Source organism: Tachypleus tridentatus, chromosome 8, assembly GCF_004210375.1.
Source record: "Tachypleus tridentatus isolate NWPU-2018 chromosome 8, ASM421037v1, whole genome shotgun sequence".
Lineage (NCBI taxonomy): Eukaryota > Metazoa > Arthropoda > Merostomata > Xiphosura > Limulidae > Tachypleus > Tachypleus tridentatus.
In genome coordinates this window covers 18,620,532-18,636,009 of record NC_134832.1, presented here as the reverse complement: position 1 = coordinate 18,636,009, position 15,478 = coordinate 18,620,532, and the positions used below count along the sequence as shown (strand labels likewise).

The 15,478-nt window shown below is 32.5% G+C and overlaps 1 protein-coding gene across 2 annotated transcripts; it reads left to right on the top strand.

Annotated features, from left to right (window-relative positions):
- Positions 1 to 4,030: 4,030 nt before the first annotated feature.
- Positions 4,031 to 15,457, top strand: LOC143258606 (UPF0389 protein CG9231-like). 2 transcript variants are annotated; one of them, XM_076517810.1, is made up of 4 exons: positions 4,031 to 4,180; positions 4,773 to 4,916; positions 12,777 to 12,870; positions 13,755 to 15,457. In XM_076517810.1, exons 1-4 carry the CDS (start codon positions 4,150 to 4,152, stop codon positions 13,939 to 13,941), a joined length of 456 nt encoding a protein of 151 aa, XP_076373925.1. In that variant the 5' UTR covers positions 4,031 to 4,149; the 3' UTR covers positions 13,942 to 15,457. The 2 variants fall into 2 exon arrangements, with proteins under 2 accessions (XP_076373925.1, XP_076373926.1); XM_076517811.1 differs by having other exon boundaries at positions 4,176 to 4,316.
- Positions 15,458 to 15,478: the final 21 nt, after the last annotated feature.

Here is a 15,478-nt window from a genome sequence, read left to right as displayed (position 1 = left end):
GATCGAGTATTTTGGGCAAAATTCAAAACAAACAAACAAACAGAAATGAATTTCACAAACTGTTATAATTATCAGTATGTAAATCAAATAGTACGAAACCGTTGTTTTTTTCTTATTTCATAAAAGCGGAAACCAACAAAATTAAACGTTACGTGTTATGCCTGCTAGTGATTAATGGGTGTAGAGATGATTTAAATTTTAATTAAATTATCATGCTACTGACTAATATCCCCTTTTTAAGTTGTGTGCATATTCATTCCTCGTTTATAACGGCTTGTTTTAGGGATTTTAATTAGTCAGCATCACCCTCCTTTTGAGTAGCTACTTTTAATCTAAAAGCACAGTTGATTGTCCCGATTATAACACCCATTATAGGTAATTGTAGAATGTACAAACAACACACTACCATAAAGTGGTATGAGTGCTTAAAACAGCTAACTTCCTCCAGACGATCTTTGACCCCTTTTCATGGAAATATTATTGTAACGTATTTTATCATTCAGCAGATTTTTCTGGATTGCTTGGTTAAGATATTTTCGAATTTAGCAATGACAAGAATTTGGTATTAATTTTCGATAAAGCATATTACAGGCTTCATTCATTTTTGATACAAATTGTAGATTGACGAACAACGTTTCAATGGAGACTACGATACTAATGTTATTTAAATTACAAAAACGTACTTGTAGATTTCTTTGACTATTCGACCGAGTAATTCAGTAAATGCGATAAATTTCACTTGTAACAATAAATAACTTATTGAATTCTTATTTACAGACAATAAATGTTTATAACTTACTCTTTGTGGTGTTTTTGAGAGAAAAACTGCTAATTTCCCAGCAAGTTTTAGATAGATGGTTCAAATAAATACAAGTTTGTTCAGGAAATATTGATTGTGGACAAAACTGATAAAAATGAAAACAGATATTATCGAACACACAAAATGAAAACGGAGCTTAATGCTAGAATACACTTAAAGACAGTTACTTATAAAGGCTGTGGTTAGTTCCGCAGCTTTTTCTCTCTCTCTCTCTAGACAAACCCCTATCAAACTAAAAGAAGTAATCCTAATAGTAAGTCTTCACTCTATAAATGGCCCGGCACGGCCAAGTGTGTTAAGGCGTTCGACTCGTAATCCGAGGGTCGCGGGTTCGAATCACACTCGCAACAAACATGCTCGCCCTTTCAGCCGTGGGGGGCTTTATAATGTTACGGTCAATTCCACTATTCGTTGGTAAAAGAGTAGCCCAATAGATGGCGGTGGGTGGTGATGACACGCTGCCTTCCCTCTAGTCTTACACTGCTAAATTAGGGACGGCTAGCACAAATAACCCTCGAGTAGCTTTGTGCGAAATTCCAAAAAACAGGATTTCGGGCAAAGCTAGCAGTCTCTAATTTAGCAGTGTAAGACTAGAGGGAAGGCAGCGTGTCATCACCACCTACCGCCATCTATTGGGCTACTCTTTTACCAACGAATAGTGGGATTGATCGGCACATTATACACCCCCATGGCTGGGAGGGCGAGCATGTTTAGCGCGACGCAGGCGCGAACCCGCGACCCTCGGATTACGAGTCGCACGCCTTACGCGCTTGGCCATGCCAGGCATGCCCGAAATTCAAAAATAAACGAAAACAAAACTCTATAAATTTTAGAGAAAACGTTCTGGATATTAACATGTCAACTTACTTTCGTTGTCTAGTAAATAGTACCACATCATGACCTTTTATTCATCACAGCATAAGTTGACTGTGACGTTTATATAAAGATATATGTAGCCAGCAAAGAATAGTACAGTGCTAATACTTTTAATCTGCAATAACCTCTCGGACAGGATAAATTTTACCGACTATTGAGAAAAAGGAAACAAAACAATTAGAACAAAGTAATTTCTGGACCATGTATTACTGCCATTACAACAAAGAAACTATACAAAAGAATTTTTTTTAATCTCTTTATTCTGCAAGCAGGTAGAAAACACAGAGTATACCTAAACATTTCACTACAGTACGTTTTCTAAAACACCTCCAATTATTATGTGAAACGTACGTTATCACTATTAGGAAAAATTAGTGCACTTTTTACTCCAGATGTCTCTGATTACGTTTTAATCCCTAAGATTTCGAGAGTAAATCTAACGCTTGCCAAAATAGAGTGAGAGCTGCATGATTAAGATGTGTAACTTACTGACTGTCAAACATGCAGTCACTGACGGGAAATGGGCAGTGGCTACAGGGCTGACTATGAGAGAATGCATTGGTTTCAAGAGGACTTTTCTGGAACTAAAGTTATTGTGAAACTCATCCAAGTGTCACAAAGGTCTGATCACAGCCCAAATGGTTATGTTCTGTTCTTTTATTATGTGAAGATTTTTTATATTTACTAAACAAAGAGTTTTATTTTAAAGTATATTTTACTTTTAAATTATTTTTGTTTTTAATTTATTCATCTTTCATTTCAATGTTAGCTTTTCAAAGGATTATTGCGTTATTTTTATTATTTCATCGTCTTCTTGGTGGATCCACGACAAGTCTGATGGTTTATGTGTAAAAATACTGGTTTTGATATCTATAAAGGATAGAATAAGGATAGCACCTAATACAGCTCTGTGCTTAAAAACAAACAAATTGTTCAGCAAATATTTTAGAAATTCGCTTCTTTTTACTTCTTTTGCTTTTTGTAAATAGTATTTTGACGTGTTTTGTGAATTTTACAAGTTTTATTTCATTTTATTTTGTAATTTCATATTAGTAAATTTTCAAGGTTTTTGAAACTCGATTTTTAGTAGGTGAAAAAGAAATATTATCGTAAGTTTGTCAGAATAACATAGTATATTGTTTGGTTCATTACAAGACCACGTTATTTTTCTTATTTTAGAAACTAAATCATATTTTTATTGATTTTTGTGATTGTGAATAAAACTGATGTTCGTTTAATTTTCTTGTATGAGTTCAAGCTTGGTCACGATAATGCGACAGCAGATCGTAATGTCAATCATGCATTTAGTCATGACACAGCTAATGAGCGCACAACACAGCGTTGGTTTAAGTTTAAGAGATTTCGCTCTGGTGACACAAGCTTTAAAAATAAGCTTCTGGGTCGCCCTCAATCAGCCATCAATAAAGAAGAATTGAAGGCCTCAATTGAATCAGATACTCGTCAAACTGTGAGAGAACTTTCCGATAAACTTAATGTTCCGTTTTCAACAGTTTCTAATATCTTGAAGCAATTCGTGAGATGAAAAAGCTCGATAAATAGTTACCTCATGAATTGACTGAAAACCATCAAACAAGACGAGTTAAAATTTGTTCCTCACTCCTTACTTGGAAAGAAAACGACCCGTTTATCCATATAATTGTCACCTTTGATGAAAAATAGATTCTTTACGACAATCGACGATGATCCAGACAGTAGCTTGACTATGAAGAAGCAGCAAAACATATGCCAAAGCTAGTTCTTCATCCTAAGAATCTACAACGCTAAAATCAGGGGCTTGATTTCCTTCGGTGGATTTAGCAGATAGCCGGATGTGGCTTTGCTATAACAAAACACACACTCAACCTAAGAAACTTATGGGTAGTGTTTGGTGGTTATCAGCACGTATAATTCATTATTCATTCTTAAACGGCCCGGCATGGCCAGGTGGTTTAAAGCGTTCGACTCTAATCCGAGGGTTGCGGGTTCGAATCCCCGTTGCACCAAACATACTCGCCCTCCCAGTCGTGTGGGCGTTATAATGTGATGGTCAATCCCACTATTCGTTGGTAAAAAGAGTAGCCCAAATGTTGGCGGTGGGTGGTGATGACGAGCTGCCTTCCCTCTAGTCTTACACTGCTAAATTAGGGACGTCTAGCACAGATAGCCCTCGAGTAGCTTTGTGCGAAATTCAAAAAACAAACAAACAGTATATAATACTATTTTCTCTTAGGCTTAAACCAGCTTGTTTGTTTTGGAATGACGTACAAAGCTAAAAGTGAAATAAATAATTTTATTTTTATAGGTTTCTTGTAACACTACATTTATACATACTTTCTTTTTGTATATTTTTATTTTTAACTTAAATGATACCCACAATACGTTTTTCGTTTTTTTTGTATTTTATTTCATAAATTTTTCACCACTTTTTCTGAAACCGCAGATAGAAATCGTGTATGCATTGCGTTTTTATAGAAACCGATGTTGGTAAGTGGGAAAGAAATGTGAAAAACATTTCTTGTAGTTAGAAACTAAACAGTCATTAATTTTCTTTCAGTTGTTTGCAGTTTCTGAAACAGAGTCTTTAATAGTTTAAACATTGGTTTTAATATAAAAGCCAGTGGTAACTTATGATCACTAGTACCCAAGTGTACTTATACTGTATTTCCAACAATATCTTCAGTATTTAAAACAAGATTTGAGTTACAGTCTTCTATATTAAGATTTTGCATATGATTATTTATTTTTTACCAAATTAAGACATTTTACTGATTTTATTATGACATTTAATGCTTTTTTGCATCATTTTTTTCTTTTTTTAATCAAATTTTCTATTCTCATCATTGCTATTTAGATATCATGTGAAGCACATTTCCTTATAAAATACTTAGGTTATATTCAAGATTTGAGAGTATGTATTGGTAAGAATAAAATCTAAGGGTAATAGGTAACCATTGAGATGTTTTTTGTTTATATAATTACATATGGAAAGCACTTTTTGGTCAGTTTTATTCTGATGTGTCCTGTGAGGGTCGACCTTTTGAGAATATTGTTAATGTTCATTTTGATTTTATTACAGCTACCTCACATGCTCTGAAGATGCCTGGAGCAAGAAAACTAGAAGTATTCTGTATGCCTTTTTTAAGACACCAAAACCTCAATTTTTTTAAACATTTTCAAGCCAGGAATATTTGGAGAACTTCTGTATGTAAAACTGAAAAAGGTTTGTGTATGTTGTGGTTTTAAGACCAGAATATTGTTTACTACAATGCTTTTCAAATGCTTTTATGAGGAAGTGGTTTAAAAACTAATTTCGGATAATTGCTTTTCATTGAAAAAATGTTAATTGTTTCAGTTAAATCATACACTACGTGATGATCCTTTGTAACAAATGCAAAAACTTAATTGCTTCTAAAGTTCAATGTATTTATGGCTTTTAGCAATATTCATATGTAGACACTGCAAATAATTTTCATTTGTTTTCCAAAATAGCTTTAGGTAAAACTGCCCTTCATGTATCTACTTGCAATAGAAAAGTTATTTTTGTTACTTCGATGTTCACTAAAAAATGAACAGAATTATCTACCGTTAAAATAATTAGTGTTATATATATACATATACTATGCTTTTCTGCTCTTTTAATTCAACAAAGTAATGTTTTAAATTCACCATTTATTCCATGTTTGTACATTTTTATACACATAGCCAAGAAAGACATTACATTGATTGTTCTCATTTCCTCTGTCATTCTCCAAAGATAATACCTGTTTTGTTCATGAGAGTTATGGCTGTAATGTTGCATATTATGTAAGGGTGTAAATAGCAGTAACTTCCAAAAGTAGGTCAAGTGACACAAAGGAGTTACAGCCTTTGTTATGTTCATGTCAGTAGCATAGTGCTAGTTGCTTTTGGTGAATCTTGTAAATACTGTTGAGAGAAACACTTATAGAAGGTATCAGTCATAAAATGCAGTTTGAAGAAAACAGTTCTTGTCAATAAAAGTGGCAGTTCAACATTTCTCAAAGTAAACACGCTGTGTTTGAATCATTTAATAGATTGTTCGTTGTATTTACTTTCTATTCATTTTATTTCATTCTCATGTATTCAACTATTAATCAACAGAACTATCTCATAACTCAAAGGATAACTAGTTTAACTTGGATAGAGTGAATGGAGGAAAGAGCATTGGTGCTGTGACCTTAGGATAATTTGTTGCAATTTTTCCCATATTTTTGTCTTTATCAAGTTTCTTAAAAAAAAACTGTTATCATAATTGTCATTTCACAGCTTGAAGGACTTATGATTAAGAAGAAAAGTTTGTTGTTGAAGGAAGACAGCTGCTTGAGTGGTTTGTTGGGTCTAGTACAGTTTTTGTACTGGACATTGAATTTTGCTGATGACTTCTTTCTTGTTCCAATCATTTCAGCCAATGATTTGGGAAGAACCACTAGTATCTGCTGTACCATGTATGGCAGTTTATTTTTTTTAGTTCAGAGGAAGAGGAAGCATGAATAACTGAGGATCATTGTAGTGGTGTGGAATCTGGTGAGTCTGAGATTAGGTGGGGAAATCTGTATCAGTCCTTTACCAACTTGAACAACCCAACCCCATCTCTTGTCAAAGTAACCTAAAAATACCAAGGAGATATTGGAGGTGTTATTAATGGATAACATTTGACACTGTCAGGTGTGAAGTAGCTGCACCACAGGGCAGTGCTGGGCCTCTAAACGATGGGATGTATATTGCTGAGAGAACTGTGGGTCAAGGAGTGGGTAGCACAGAAGTGATGGATGAGCTGCCAGTAGCAACTCATCTGCCACTCTGAACTAAGGTTTGACTACTTGTATAAGAATCAAAGTCTCTCAGAGTCTCTACCATATTATTTCTGTGACACTAAGAACATCTTAGCCATAGAGTCATGAGGAAAAGCTTCTGGCCATGACCATGGTTCCCTGTTAGTAAGGTAAAATAAGACACCCCTAGCATTTAAAGATTCATTGAAGGAAGATAGGGACCATTTAAGTTGGATATAACTGTGTGAAATGGCTGGTTTCTAAAACAGACTGAACAACATCTAATCTTGAGTCTAGATCAGGGGTGGGCAACTTATTTTTCAAGTGGCCACAACTATGGCTAATGAAAACAACATTGGCCACACTATTAAAAGAAAATTGAAAGATGTTAGTTTAATCAAAATAATTGCATTTCAACTAACCTTCAATGTGAAAATTGATGGGGGTTTTCAACAACAAGTTTTGTGAACTTTGGCTTAATGTCTATGTTCAATGAGCATCTTAGCTCTGCTTCTAAATCTGTCAGTAAGCCAAGATCTGTATCTAGATTTGAGAAAATCTAGTGTAGAAAATGTTGACTCATGCGCCCATGTGGATCCAAACATGGAAAATAATTTTGAAATTCCTATCTTTAAATTTGAAAGACTCATTTATCAGAATAGTGAGCCACATCTCTCTGACAGAACATTTTTGTTTACCTTTTTATGTGTTCTACCTTGCAAATTTGAAATTAACATTTGAATTTTTGCATGATCTGTTAGGAAATTTCAGTAAGGGAATTGCATCTTTTCTGTCTTTGGATAAGTGTGGATTTGAAGACAAAAAAGATGTAATTTCCTTACTGAAAGTTCCTAAGTCAAATTTGAGATAAGTTTTTGATCCAGTTTACATAGAAATCATCTTTAGCATCAGAGAAGTCACAGTCTTTATTATTTTCTAGAAAACTTTTCAACTTTGAAAAATGTGTCAAATCATTCTTTTGTAATTCTTCCACAAGGAGGTTTAGCTTTAATTGAAATTCATGAATAGGCTGTGATTGCTCGCTTATTATTTTATCTCTTCCCTGAAGCTTCATATTCAAATTATTCAAACGAGTCATCATGTCGCACAGAAAGTGCAAATCACACTGCCATGACAAAGTTTCAATTTCAGGGAAATTCTCAATCTTACATTTTTCAATAAGATACTCTTTTATTTTAGGAAATAAGGAAGTAACTCGTTCCAAGACTTTTCCTCTACTTAACCATCTTACATATGCAAAATCTATAGATCATCAAAAATACAGTTGCTGCTTTTCTTCAAAGACTGAACAAACAGTTGATGGCTGAGAGAGCTTCAACTTCTAATATAATTCACAATTTTTACAACAATGTCCATAAAACTTTTCAATTTATCACTTCTAGACATCTGAGCACATAAATTTTCCTGGTGCAAAATGCAATGGAAAAATGGCAGTGTGGACTTCACATTATTTTCAATTAAATGCTGCTTTAAAAGAGAAATGAATCCTAATTTTCCCCAGTCATGGTGGGAGCACTGTCTGTTGTGACAGAAACCAGTTTCTTAAAGTCCAGATTGAATTTTTTTTGACATTTCAAAAAATTTTTCAAAGATATTTTTTCCACATGTTCAATCTCGTAATCCACAAAGGTCAAGCATTTCTTCCCTCACTTGAAAATCTGAAGTTACATATCAAACCCAAAATATCAACTGTGTAGTGTTACTAACATCTGTAGACTCATCTAGTGCTAAAGAAAAATGAAAACAGTCTTTTAGTTGTTCAAGCATCTGATTTTCTGTCTTTTGCTAACTGAGCATTCTGCAGGCAATTGTTTTTTGACTTAATTGCAAATTATTTACTTTTTGAAGAAAATCATCTTTTATTATTGAATCATAATTCTCCAACAGAGTTTCAATGACCACAATCAGTATTTCTTTCACTAGTTCAGCATCAGAATTTTTTTTTTTGAGCTAGAATCCAAGCTACTTTATAGCTAGCTAATGTAACTAGTTATGTCAGTGATAAAAATCTTTTTAGGCCTCTCTTTTATTCACGAAGTTGTGCTTTCAGACATCTAATTTCATTCATACGATTTTTGCTATCAAGTGGAAATTTTACATCAAATTCGTTGTGAAATTTGTTAAAAGTGTTGCTTAAGGTTGCATACTTTATTATTCCTAAAACCTTTGTTACACAAAAGAAACACTGGCTTAGTATTTGCTTCAGTCACTGCAAACTTCAACTCCAACTTTCTTTAAATTCTTGTTTCATGTTTTTTGAGTCATGCGTCATTCTCTTTTTGGCGGTGATGCCAGAATCAGTTAAATTGTCTTTATTTTCTGAGTGTTCACTGTCATCTGGATTTTTTCGTTTTTGAATTATCCACTTATCCCTATTATGGAATTAAAAACAAAATACATTTAAACACTTGAAAGTTGCACAATAAAAATATGTTTGCAAGCACATGTAAAACAATGCACACTCGATAACAAACATCTAAATCAGACTGATGTTACAAAATAGGCAGATTTGTGGCAGTGGTGAAGCACGCACCATTATCGATGATGTGAGGCAGTGCAGTTGCTGATTACCAAATTTGCAATAGAAAAATAAATGATAGAAAAAGTTGATTCCTAAACTTGAACTGGCCACACATGTCCAGTTGCCATGAGTTGCCCACCCTTGGTCTAGATGGTCCAGCCATAGAAACCATAAAATGCTTGAGAAAAGTACAGCTATTAAACTTTGAGACAGTTTTTGCTGAGTTGATTCAAAGTTCAATCTGGTGGAAAATCAAGTCATCAGACCAATTTCAAGGTTCAGAACAGAACTACCAGAGAGAGATTTGGCCACATATGAAGATGAATTGCACCTTTGGTATGATTCTGTGGAGTGGCTAAGAGAATGGATGTACCAGAGTTGAAACTGGGTACAGCTTTAATATGTATTAACTGCTTAAAAGACTCTTGGCTCTAGCTGGACAGGATCATTCTTGTGGTCCAGTGAGTCAGAGGAGGAGGAGAAGAGCATTGTTGTATCTATGTGCAACCTAGAAGATGAGGAAATCGCTGAGAGTACTTATGAGTAAGGATAGCATCAAATTTAGAGGTAAGCAAGCCAGCTCCAAGAAGAGGTCAAACAGCTGATGGCTTTTTAAATCAATATGGCTAGTATTTAACATGATCTAGAAGCTAGGAAAGCTGATTCCAATAGATGTAATGAGTAGTGTATGTAATGTAATGAGATGATGGTCAGGAGTTTGAAAAATCAACTAAATTACTCACTGAATGGTGAGACTTGTACATAGAATACTGCAAGATTCTCACTGGACCTTGCTTCGTCTGCGTGAGAAGCATGTGGCATCTGTATGTGAAATTTTTCTCCTGAGTTTATATTGATATATACTGTAATAACAGCACAATTATTGATCCTAAATTCAGCAAGAGAAGTAATTTGTGAGGGATAGTCTATTTAAAGTTATTGCCAATGTGTGATGAAATATATATATATATTAGTATACATGAATGAATTAGTATGTGTGTAGTCTTACAGGCATGTATGAACAATAAATGAAGTCGTTCATGTCCATTGCAATAATATGAATTAATTTACACAAAGAACATAACTATTAAGAAACATATGAATAGAAACAAAGAATTTGATCTGGATGTTCATACTTTGTGATATGAGTTTACCATTATTACACTCTTGTAAGCTTGAAGATACAGTGCACCTATGATTTTCATTAAATGCTAGTGAAAGAATGTTTCAGTTTTGATATTGAAAGGTTCAGCATGAAATTAAATTTCATGTGAGGAGAACTTCACACTATGTTTGAATGAAATAACAGTTCTATCTGTTGTTTTTTTAGCAAAGTTAGTGAAAAATATTTCATTTGGGTCAAATTGAAATGTTTATGAGTGGATGAAATCATTAGTAGTAAGTGTATTTCACAGATAGTAGCTTTGACTGCAATAACAAATGTAACCTTGAGTTACAATGAAATATAACCCAACCCCTTAATAATCTTGGTGTATCAAGTGATTTATTTGGTTATAATGGAACATGTTTAGTCAGGTGGATTGAAACATTTTATAAGTGCACAGTTTTTCTAAATATTTTCTTAACATTATTTCAGTAAAAGGTCCATTTAAAGATGCATGAAAATACAGGCTGAAAGTGTGCTGAAGGGTGAGGGGATGTTAACACCTATGTGGTGAAGCTTTGAAGAATAGACGTAGCTAGTACTGAATTTGCACCCGGAAGAAAGTTGCAAGAGAAAGATAATAAAAACTTCATTAGATTTTAATAGTTAGTAGTATAGTGTCTGCTATCACAAGTTGCTTGGTGTTTAGGAGCCAGTTTTGCAGTCTGAACCCCATTTCTTCCCTTTTGGAACCATATGCTTCTTATATAACATTTAGATGGTATTGGAATAAATGTTTCTGAGTCAAAGAGTAAGTTGTGTGTGCTGTTGTCATGGGAATTGGAATAGGAGGAAGCAGAGAAATATGTTTCAATCAAGTGGAGACTCCCCAAAACCAGAGTTAGGGATACATTGTCTCTTAATGAATAGGACATGAACTTAATAGAAATGTTGCTTGACCAAGGTAATTCTATAATTACTCTTGTCTCTAGAGGCAGTTTTTTGATCAAAATATAATTGTAACTGGACAGATAGAACTATAATGATACCTGGCTAACATTTTTATTAATTCAAATTCATCACACTTTGTTTTCAGCTTTACATTCATTATATGAGATTGAATCCTTGACCATTTTAGTTGCACATTTTTCAACTAGACAGTGGTATTTTACTGTTCTTGTGTGTTTGATTTTCCACATCTTTTTTGAGCTGTATGAATGAAGGAGGATTTGATAACTATTGTTGTGTTTAGGATTTTCTTTTTGATGAGGAGCTGGACTTTTTCACTGATTCAAAGTTTGTAGAACTAGCTTGACTTACAACCTAGTGGAGCCCATATGTGAAGTAGAATTGTTAGCCAATATATCAGATATACTGGAGTTTACCTAGGGTCTAGGTGTGAAGTCTTTTGGGAATGAGCATCCTGAGTTGGAAGCTAATCTATCAATGGAACCTCAGTCTATGTCTGATGGAGTAACGTTAGCATCCGTGGAGAAACATAAAACTGATCAAGCTGAGTCTGTAACAGTTGCCAACTGTGTGTACTGTTTCTTTATTACATTTGTAAATTGTCACTTTTTAAATACTTTATTAAGGACCACGTTTTTATTTCAGGTTTTATGTCTTAAACATAGTGATTATAGTTTGTGTATAGACCACTATTTTGTGCTTGTCATTAAAGTGTTTTTACTTTTATATTTTTGAACGTATGCTCTGTTGTGAAGGTTGTAAGATTATTTTGTATGAATTTGAAAAGTTTTATCTTATTGCATAACATATGGGTGTAAAATTATTTTACGACTTTCTTTTATGTTTTTTTAATTATAGTCATGTGGATTATTTTATGATTTATATATTGTACATGGAATTAGTAATTGTGAACATTTTGAGAGATTCTTGGTTTATAGTTAAAAATTGAAATATACATTGACCAAAGTAATGTGAAACATATGGCTGTATGAAATCATAATTAATGGTATATTTATGTTTTCCTCCTCAGTCGAAAAGCATCTGTTACAAGGTACATGTGTAAAACTAGTTAAGTAGGGTACACACAGTGTATAATACTTAGCTATAAAGTACGTCATTAAAGGAACTGTTCGAGCATACTGTCATGTATTTATTATGCTTATAACATTGTTGAGTTAATGAATATTGTGTTTGGCTAAGTGGAAAAGACACTAGCTGAGTTGCTAACTTACTAATATCCATATCTAAGTATACTCTGCATAGGGAAAGACAGAGTATACTCTGTATACATTGGAATTTATTCATCTACATCTGAACATTCCATGATACAGTATATCTTATGGCAAAATTGAATTCATATTTCAAATTGAAATATTATTATTTTGTTTTTCATTTAAATGAGTATGCATATCTGTTCAATCTGGATACATGTTTATTGTTAAAACAGTTGAAGGTTAAAAGCTTGTGTATGGAATACCACATTGTGCAAATAATTCTTTACTAGTGTAATTAATATTGGTAATAGGTCTAATTTTGATACATCTTTACATTTGACTAAATGAATGGTAATTTTTTTGTTAAAATGCTCAATACATCTAATGTAGTTCAAATTTGTATGTGGAAAATTAGACGAAAGCACGTCTTTATTGAAATTATTTTTGTGCTTTCATCTAGGTCTCAATTATCACCGTCCAAATGGCCTTGAGAAACGACTATTGGTATGGTATAAAAAGTATCCTTCAGTAGTCGAAGTGCCAGATTTTGTTCCGTGAGTAGTATTTATTGTTTCCTACATTTCAGCTTTTAATATTACAAGTCTTTCATATACAAAAAATATTTTTAGTGAAGTATTTTCAGTAAAATAAAGATTTGTCCATGAATATATTGAGTATTTGTTTTGAATAGTATATGTGCAAAGTAATTTTAATGTTAAAATTAAAAATACTTTTTCTTATCTCAAAAATATCAAATTTCCTTTGTGTAATCCATAAAACATCCTAAAGGCATTTCAAAGTTTTTCTTTTGAGTAAATCTTTATAGGTTATCTGTTATTTCCTCTACCCTATCTTAAAACAGAATTGGTCAATTTGACCGACCTTGTAACCACAACAAATTAAACTAAATTACCTTTTCTTTCAAGAATGGCTTTGTATTGTAACATGAACCTACATTCTTTATCCTAAATAGCTAAGTTCGTAACAGTATACATCTAGTTATAATTAAATTTTATTGTTGTATTGCCCTTTGATCCATGTATTACTACTATCCACACCACTATAAATTGTAAATCATTCAGGGAAGATGCAGTTCACATTACATTAACAAATTACATTACTTACTCATGAGCTGGCTGCCTCAGGCAAGGATGTATCTGATCAAGAATGACCCATGGATAAAAAATATTGAGAATTATTACAAAATCATCACTTATAAGTATAAATTTTGGAAAAAAGAAATGATAAAAATGTACAAAGTGACAAGGTATTAACAGTAATTTAAATGTAAGTTCAATTATATAATAAAATAATTGAAAAGATACAAACGATGTTTATGTACATTTTAAGGTATATTCCTTTGTTGTTGTGCCTAAAATTTGTTTACTTGTTGAGGTTAATTATTTTCTGACTGTAAACAAATTTTTTTTTTTTTTAGTCAAGCTACAATGGAAAGAATTCGTAATGTGGCACGTATTAGAATCAACATTTTTCTTTGTTTTGTCACTGCCTTGGCCTGTATTGGAATGATTTACAGTGGGAAAAAAGCTGCTGAGAGAGGAGAATCATTTTCTCAGATGTCTCAGGATTTTCACAAAAAAAGTGCAGAAAATTCAAAACCCTAAGAACTTGGAAAAAAAGAAAGAAAAAAGAAAGTAGTGTTTAAAACTTGAAATAAAAGTGTTTATGTAGTAGTTCTTCATTATATTACCTTTCACTGCATATTACATCTGATTTGAAATAAAATCATAGTTTTTTACCTCTATGTAGATGAATTCATTATTAGTTTACAAGGAATAAAACATCTATTAAGTAAAGTAAAAATGTTTTAGGAGTGTTTTTCTACAGAATTCTTCAATTTGACACTAAAATACTATGTGTTTGTAGAGAAAAAATATCCAGTCTATTTTATGAACCCATAGATTTTGTGAAATACAAGTACTTCCATTTATTGAATGTATAAGGTATGAATAATTTTTTTTCCCCGTATTAGCTGATTACATTAGTAAAATCAGAAGAGCTTGTTTCATTTTTCTTATATGGAATTGATGTAAATATAATAGTAAATTGTTGAGAAATACTGGTATCTTATTATAGTAATCACTGATTGACATTACTGTAATAACTTTTTACAACATGAAAATTAAGGTGGAATCAAAGGAGCATCTAATTTTGGCTGGATGAGTCAGGTGACAAATCAGAAATGTCCAATAAAGACATGATAAATCAACTTTATATGAAAACATAAATGAAAATTCAACAGAAGTGCTTTTTTTATAGTTTGACTTTTCAGTTATTCTCCATAGTCCATTTGTTTTAAAAAATGAGTTTTTAGTATGTATGATGTTAATTGAGAATATTTTTGATACATTGAAAAATGGTTCCTCAAATTATAAGTCTGGTCATGTTTTATAACTATTCATATTGGTTGTTACAAGTTATCAAATGTAAATGTGTCCACAGGTGAGGTAAGTGCGTGCATATCAAGAACTTGTATACAATAACTTTCAACATGGGACACATTTGATGTCACAGTATTACAGCATTTCTTATTACCATACATTGCTAAATTCTCCACAGTTATGTTAGAATGAATAAAGACAGAAATACAGGGATACCTGAAAAACTACAGATGTGCATTAAAAAGGTTTAAGGTTTTGTAAATAAATTTTCATACTGGACAAAATTTTTATTATTGATATAAACCATCAGTCTGAATTATGCATTTCACAGACATATCTAGAACTTTTAATGTGTTTGATTTTTTCTTTACAGCAACAGACTTGTAATATTGACTGACAGTTTACTAAGTTTCATCAGCATACAGTTAATAAGTTTGGAATTATAATCAGCATAACATGTTTGTACAGACCCCAGGTACATGTTAGTTAATTTATTTACAATAAAATTTGAGATTTTTTAAACATCAATCAAAAAGTATTAAAAATGAATAACTGATTGTTTTAATTTTTGCATGTTTTTTATAGTTAACATATAAGTGTAGTTGATTTTTTGCTAATTTGCTTTCCCAGAAATTAAGTTAATTAATAGCAATGCTTTGTTGCTGTTAGTCTGTAAAAAAAGGTTGTGTAAAGCAGTTTGTATATCAAAGAGTAAAATAAAAAAATGCTGTGTTTGTAAGGCTTGTTTAAATTATTTTTG

What these genes read in the sequence shown, in the direction of transcription:
- LOC143258606 (XM_076517810.1), top strand. Translation starts at nt 4,150, where the DNA reads ATGCATTGCGTTTTTATAGAAACCGATGTTG. An exon ending in TTTTATAGAAACCGATGTTG is followed by an intron (nt 4,181 to 4,772) that starts GTAAGTGGGAAA and finishes ATTTTATTACAG; the next exon opens with CTACCTCACATGCTCTGAAG. An exon ending in TGTATGTAAAACTGAAAAAG is followed by an intron (nt 4,917 to 12,776) that starts GTTTGTGTATGT and finishes GCTTTCATCTAG; the next exon opens with GTCTCAATTATCACCGTCCA.